At 41.6% G+C, this 7,148-nt stretch overlaps 1 protein-coding gene across 1 annotated transcript; it reads left to right on the top strand.

The window, feature by feature from the left end:
* The first annotated feature begins 5,254 nt into the window (after positions 1-5,254).
* Positions 5,255-6,687, top strand: LOC148027113 (17.4 kDa class I heat shock protein-like). The gene is made up of 2 exons (XM_087690574.1): positions 5,255-5,426; positions 6,092-6,687. Exons 1-2 carry the CDS (start codon positions 5,324-5,326, stop codon positions 6,361-6,363), a joined length of 375 nt encoding a protein of 124 aa, XP_087546700.1. The 5' UTR covers positions 5,255-5,323; the 3' UTR covers positions 6,364-6,687.
* Positions 6,688-7,148: the final 461 nt, after the last annotated feature.

Below are 7,148 nucleotides of genomic sequence, written 5' to 3'. Positions count from 1 at the left end.
CTTCTTCCACCCTTTTTTGACATTAATCTAGGAATAGATAGTTGCGCTATGGCTAGGCTCATGATGAGGACAACCATGCTTCCCTTGTTTTGTATGAGGATCCTTGAAAACATGAATGATAGCCACTTTACGAGGTGCAATCATCCTTTCTTGTAGACCACACCTCTCAATGCAAAGACTAACATCAAGAAATACCTGCAGAGCTGCGCCTTTTTGACTAAATCCCTAAAATCACCTCGCAACTCGTTTGAGGAAGATCAGGGTAGAGCTTGAGAGCACCCCTTGCATCCAAATGTTGGCTATAGTCATCTATATTTAAAAACAAACACCTTGCGCACCACAATCACTGCACCTAGGGTTTCCATACCTAGCCCCATCCCCCATGACACATGCTTAGGGCAGATTAAGGGCAAGACATACCTAGCAAGGTAATTCTTGCCAATGGTTGGACCTGTCACCCTAAGCCCCTTGCATTGCACCTCCCTTATTCAAAAATTGGGTTCTCAAGTATGGGACACACCAAAGCTTGCCCAAGGTTGACCCATCTCCCAGTCCTACAAGCACTAGCACCATGCAAGCCACGATAAGGCAAACACACCCCTAGGTAGTGCATTGTCTTTTCTTTCTAGGTACAAACCGAGGCCTCGACCACTGGCCCTACAAACCCCATCATCCATGCAATGCACTCCCCATATTATGCACCATGCCACCATGTAGCCACACCCAACCAAAGAACCAACGTGATAGCTCTAGTCAACAAGTGAATGAAGCAGCTCATTTGGAATAGCGCAACAAAGGGAAACTGTAGAAGGCCAAGCGATGGATCCATCCAACCCAATGTTCAATTTTAAAGACAGACCCGCCCATTAGCCTCTCTTAACACCAAGAACCATATCCAACGCAAGGGCCTTTCTATTCCATAAATCCCTCCAAAACACCTCCCAAGACGGCTTGTATACAAACTCAAAAAGCCACTTGGCTACCCCAGAAACACCCTCCAACTCACCACCAAACAAGTGCCATGGGTTTTGCATGCAACTAGGAGGGGGGTAATGTTAACCCTTAGACAAACAACGTGGAAAATGCAGAAAATATAAAGCAAAAGACAAGGGTAAGGAAAAAGTGAAATACAAAATGAAGAAGCATCAAGAAAATGTGCAAGTCAATACTTTTATAAAAGAGCGCAAGGTGCACCATGATTTATATTAAGAGCATCGTGCTCTCACCCATGCAAAATTGTAAAGGTAGATGGGCGGTAGGAAAGAAGCTAGAAAGATAGGAGAACAATGGAAAAAGGATGCCAAGGGGATGACCGCCCAAGGGAAAGAGGGCTTTGTATATAAAGTTCAAAAAGGAAATGAGAGGTGATTCTTTGGGATGTAGAAAAGTGGACTCTTCATCTTCTCTTCTTCTATTCTCTTCTCTTTCTTGCTTGTGAGTGCTTGAGGGAGGAAGTGTGAGTGAGTGAGTGAGTGAGTGAGGGAGTGAGGGAGTGAGTGAGTGTGTGAGGGCAAGGGATCTTGGAGGTGAAGCCCTCCTCCATCTCCTCTCTTCTTCTTCTCTTCTCTTCTCTTATCTCACACGTGGCTATGGAGGATGGAGCTTGGAGATTGAGGTTTGAGGATGCTTCAGCTTCCATCACGAATCGTGGGACTATCGGATTGCTTGAGAAAGGAAGCAACTCAGAGGGCATCAAGGTAAGCTCACTAAACTCGTAAAGATGGATAGCGCGTTGTTATGTGAGAGGTAGCCATTAGTCCTCACTTGAAACGCTTGAACAATAAGGGGTCCGTGGGTCTTGGCGGTTGAGCTTGTGCTCGCCTCTACACATCTCTTGTAATGATTCTTCACTTCTTGCTTCTAATTGTTACATTCTCTTCTTGGCTTGTTCTAACCCTATGTTCTGCCACTTCATCAAGGCTTCCAAAGTGGTAGTGTAGTCCCTTATATTTTGTTGAAGTTCTTCTTTCTCCTTGTTGAGTTCTTCTATTCTTTGATCAAGGTCTTCCTTGTTCCTATTAGCTTCCTCCTATTGCCCTTCCAACTGAAGCATACTATCCTTCACTTGTATAGTTTCTTCTTTATCTTATTGCAAATAGTTGATCTAGTCTTCTTATTGCCTCAACATCTCTACTAGTTGAGTCATGGTGGCCATGCACTCCTTGTGTTGTGCTTCCCATTTTTCGTTGCTCTCCTTCTCTTGTGTGTACTCCTATAGTACTTCTTCATACTTTCTATTGTCTACTCCTCTCTTTGCTAGTAGTAAAGCTATCTCCATCATTAGGGTCTAGACATCCCTTGTGTACTACCATTGTAGGGTGACATTGGTAAATCATCAAAATCCTATCCAGCTCCTTGTGTGATGAATGGCATGTGAGATGATGTTTCTTTTACCCTTGGGATCTTCTCACCCCTCCTCTGTGATTCTACTTCCTCTTTGGCTAGTCTCTTTGATCCAATGACCGCTAGTTCTTTTTATCTACTTCTAGAGACCAACAATTACATTGCCTCCAGCCACTGTGCTGCCAAGGCAACTTGGTTGCTCCCTTCTCCTCTACAAGGGTTAAGGGTAGGGGTGGTATGGCTTTTTCTACCTATTGGCTTGGTGGTGAGAGTGGTGATGGGAGTGTTGGTAATGCTCTTGGTTGGATTAGGTCTTTCCCCTTGTCTTCAACCCCATGGTGTCCTCCACTTGCTAAACTTCCTACTTTCTCTATAGTTTTACCTAGTCCTGCTCCAGGTTGGGGTGGGTTTGGTGGAGCATCCATGTCTACTCTTCTTTCCCCTCCTGTTTGCTCCAAAGAGTTTTGCAATGATAGTCCTCATTCTCATGTCTTTCCTTGGTTTGGCATTCCTCTGAATCTGCCTTTTGGGATTCCTTCATGGCCGTTTCTAGCGCATCCTTTTCTTCCAATGGTATTTTTTCCTCTTTCCCTTGGTTCTTGGTGGTGTCTATCTTTTTCCCCCCTTTTGCAAAACTCTTATCCTTGCTTTTTTATTGGTCATCTTTTAGTGCCTTTTCTCCATTTCTTGCTTTCTCCTCTTTCTCCTTTCTGATGCTTTTGAGCTCTCCTTACTCTACATGTTCTATCCTTTTCATTCTTGCTTATTTTATCTTTTTGTTCCTCAGTATCTGCATTTTTCTTTTGCCTTGGGAGGTTTGCGTACTCTCCCCTTCTTGGGTTTCATTTTGCTTCTCGTGTGTATTGGATCCTCCTTTGCTTGTGGTCTTTTCTTTTGAGGTTACTTCCTATATTGAGTTGGTTGACATGTCCTCCTATGTGCTTGCTACCCATTTCCTGACTACATTTGGGTCATTTAGAGCTTTCTCCACAATGGCAGTTAGTATACCACCAAAAGCCACGATTGCAACTGTTCCTCTAGTTGGTTTTTGGCTTTCGCGCGTGACTTCCTTAGACTCCACAGCCTCCGGTAGTAACTTGGCCATTATATGTATTATGTTTCTTATGTACGCATTGAGGTCCACATCCTTCAAATGGTATGTGACCAAGTCTTTTAACATTGTCAAGTGGATCCTATTCATTGTAGCATTGTGGTGAGCATCGGAGAACAATGTGTATATAAACTTGGCATGTAGTTGTAAATTTGGATTGGTGATTACCTCTAGCTTGGTGCCATAATTACCCATTGCCTACTTTGTAAATTTGAACTGAGACAACACAATTTCTTTTCTTTTCTTTGGTTTGAAAGGGTGCTATGGTAGGCCTAGAGCTCAATGCATCAATTCTGCTAAGAGAGGAATCTCTACCTTTTGTAGTCCCTTTGTTGTTTTTGCTGCGATAGTCCCTGCTCTTTTTTCTACATCACAATTTGTTAAGAACTTAGTACACCTTTGATGGTTAACTCTGCCCCTTAACTTCTCCACATACTTAGCCAAGGAGCACACTTCCACCAGTTTTTGGCTTTCTACTCTTCGTCAACAACTTATCTGAGATTTCAGATTTGTTTGTATCTCAAATCTCCATTTCTCAATATGTCTACATTCAAGTTATATTTTCTTGGCTCTCTCTTCGTAAAAGGAATCTGTGGCTTCCCATGCCTGTCACGAACAACCTTCTCATAGACTATGGTTGATGCTACAACCGTATGTTAGTCTTTCGCTTCACAATGAGACCGCATACTATCTTGAGACCCCATGTGCCATGTGTCCAGGATGCTGGCCCTACTTCTATGATTGACTTTGGAGAGTCTATGTGCTCTTAGTTGTCTCCTATGCACTACGCTGATGCTATGCGCTACTCTGATGCTTATGCATTACAACCTTGCATTCATGAGTTGTGCTTGCTTTATGAGAAGCATTCTTGGATTGCTCTGCTATATGAATCAGTTGCAGGATCACTAGTCTCCTAGATGTCATGGACTCGGGGATGCTTGATGACAAAACAAACAGTCATGCAAACAATTAAGCTAACAAAAATCAGACATATCTACAGTTTGATGACTAGGGGTTTACAGTTTTCAAAAAAATGCTTGACAACGCAAAACCCAAGACTATGCGTTTTAAGGAAAAATATGCAATTTTTGGGTGTTAAAGTGCCAAATATGCATGGCTCTTTGTTTCTTGTACACATGGAACAAAATCACTCAAAATGTTATCTTCTTTGCAGACTATATCTCTTATATTGTGCATAAAGGGTGAAAACATGACATCTCACTCACTCTTATAATCATGATTCACACCCTTATATTTGCCAAGGTTGATGCCTTATTAGCACGAGTCTTCTTCCTATCACTCACCATTCTCTCTCCCATGATTACTTATTGTTGCTAGAGACAAAAGGCCTACATGCATGCATCATTGAGTCTATTGAATGGTGGCTATTCATGCCATCCTTAATGATTATGATCCAACCTAAACATTGAGAGGAGTAAGGAAGACTAAAACATTATGTGAGTATAGGTTGATAGGGTATTTTCATCCTATAACACTTGAGCTTGCTTATCCACAACCTCTAGGTATCTATGTGATAGTAAAGATAATATCTTTGTAGTGATGTACTTCACACATGTAATGATTTTTCTACACTTTATCTATGCTTTTTGTAATATCTATGCTTTTTGTAGCGAGTCAGCTGAAAGGGAAGGAAATAACCCGACGGGGGTTGAGTAGAGACCCCGCAAAGGCGCACAGAGACACAGAGAGAGAGAGAGAGAGAGAGAGCGCGCGAGCGCTACTACTATAAAAGGGCAGGTGCTGGCTCATCCCTTCCCATTCGTTGGCTTAGTACTCACACACACACACACTCTCTCTCTCTCTCTCTCTTTCTCTCATTCTCTGTGTCTGCGCGCGCTTCCCTATATCATGGCCAGCTTCTCTCGCTTCCCTACCATTGCCAGCGTTGGCGAGCTCAAGGTGGACTGGCTCGAGACTGCGTCGGCACACCACATCAAGCTCGATGTACCAGGTGACCAGCAGAGCTCCCTCTTGCACGTAGAATCAAAGTGTCATAGCTTCTTCGAAGCGATTTTACGTGTGAAAATCTCATTATGAAGTACGTATGTGGCGATGCTCATTGGCATTTTCCATGTGATTCGACGATTGACTAGATGAATACATTGGCTGGTGGTTGGTATAATGAATGCATTGGTTATGGTTGGTAGTCTTACCATTATTTGAATGGACAATCGACATGACATTGTCATAGCTTTTGAAGGGTGAATCGACATGACATTGTCAAGGAGCTAGAAGTGGTTTGAGGTGACTAAATGATGTAAATTTTATTATGATTCGTTAGGTGATTTTACATGTGGAAGTCTAACTAATGAAGTAAGTAAATGGCAAACCTCATTGGCATTTTCCACGTGAAAACGATGTTAAATCATTGGCTAGAGCTAGATTAGCTTACACTCACCGTTAGAAATTTGTCAACTATGACCACCTTTAAATACTAGGCTTCTCAATGTTATGTACATAATGTGTACGCTATACTTTAACTATGTGACCTTCATATTGAAATAATTTGCCCAATTATAATATCTTTCAGTGGTAAGAGGGTTCTTGATGTATCAACAATATCATCAAACAATACCCCACATGAAGAAGTGTTTGAAATTGTGTTGTTTTTTGTAGATTTGACCAAGGACGACATAAGCTTACAAGTGCTCCCGGGCAATGTGCTTCAAATTATTGGCGTGCACATCACCGAGCTAGAAAGGACTAGAGACTATATGATTGAGCACAGTATTGAGAGGCCTTCAGGTAGCTTTCTTCTCCAATTCCAGCTACCAGACAACATTCTTCTGGACAAAATAAGAGCCCAAGATGAAGTTGGTGTTGTTACCATCAGCGTACCAAAAAAGAAATCCATCATTAGGCAAATCCCCATAATGAGCAAATACTGAGAAAGTGTGATCTCTCTTTTGCATTAGCTCACAAAAAAGGCTTCATGCAATATAGGCATGGCCTATCTACACTTTGAAAATCATAAGGCTTCATAAGTATCGACCTATCTAATAGGTCATTATGAGTGTATCCCCCCTCCAAAAAAAAACTTTTGAGAGTTGACATGCTTTCCATTATCCACTAAGAGTCTCTCTCTCTCTCTCTCTCTCTCTCTCTCTCTCTCTTTTTTCTTCTTGAAAGAGGTTGATGTAATTGTCGAATTCCAAATTACTTTATGAGTAAGAGGTTTGTAATCTTGTAGATATTGAGACATTTTTCTTGTATACTAATACACAATTATCTATAATTTGATACTTGGGCTCTCAAAGATGACAATTTTACTTGTTCTTTAAATAACTTAATTAGGTATGTGTTATGATAGATAAACACGCCAAAACCAAGGAATGATGCATGATTTATTATGTAACTATAATACCCATAGTATACCATTGTCTCAACATGACAATTGTAGTTGCTCGTAGAGGGAAGGGAGTAATTGAATGCAAGGCCGATACTAGAAGGCTGTAATAATCGCAAGGGAGTTTAAGGAATAGAGGTGTAATCAATCCAAATCTCCCTCTTCATTCATTTATGCATAATCTTCAGCCTCTAGAGTTGACATGACTACAACATGATATAAGCTGCCTAGCCATCCTGGTAGGCATGGTTCCATGCCCTTATCAGACATTTTTATGACAATGGAATCTACATCAAACAAAGTAGGAAATGCCATCTCGTGAGATAG

Source organism: Lygodium microphyllum, chromosome 13 (genome assembly GCF_053477565.2).
Source record: "Lygodium microphyllum isolate KBCC chromosome 13, Lygodium_microphyllum_v1.1.10, whole genome shotgun sequence".
NCBI classification, from domain to species: domain Eukaryota; kingdom Viridiplantae; phylum Streptophyta; class Polypodiopsida; order Schizaeales; family Lygodiaceae; genus Lygodium; species Lygodium microphyllum.
This window is presented reverse-complemented; position numbering and strand designations above follow the sequence as displayed.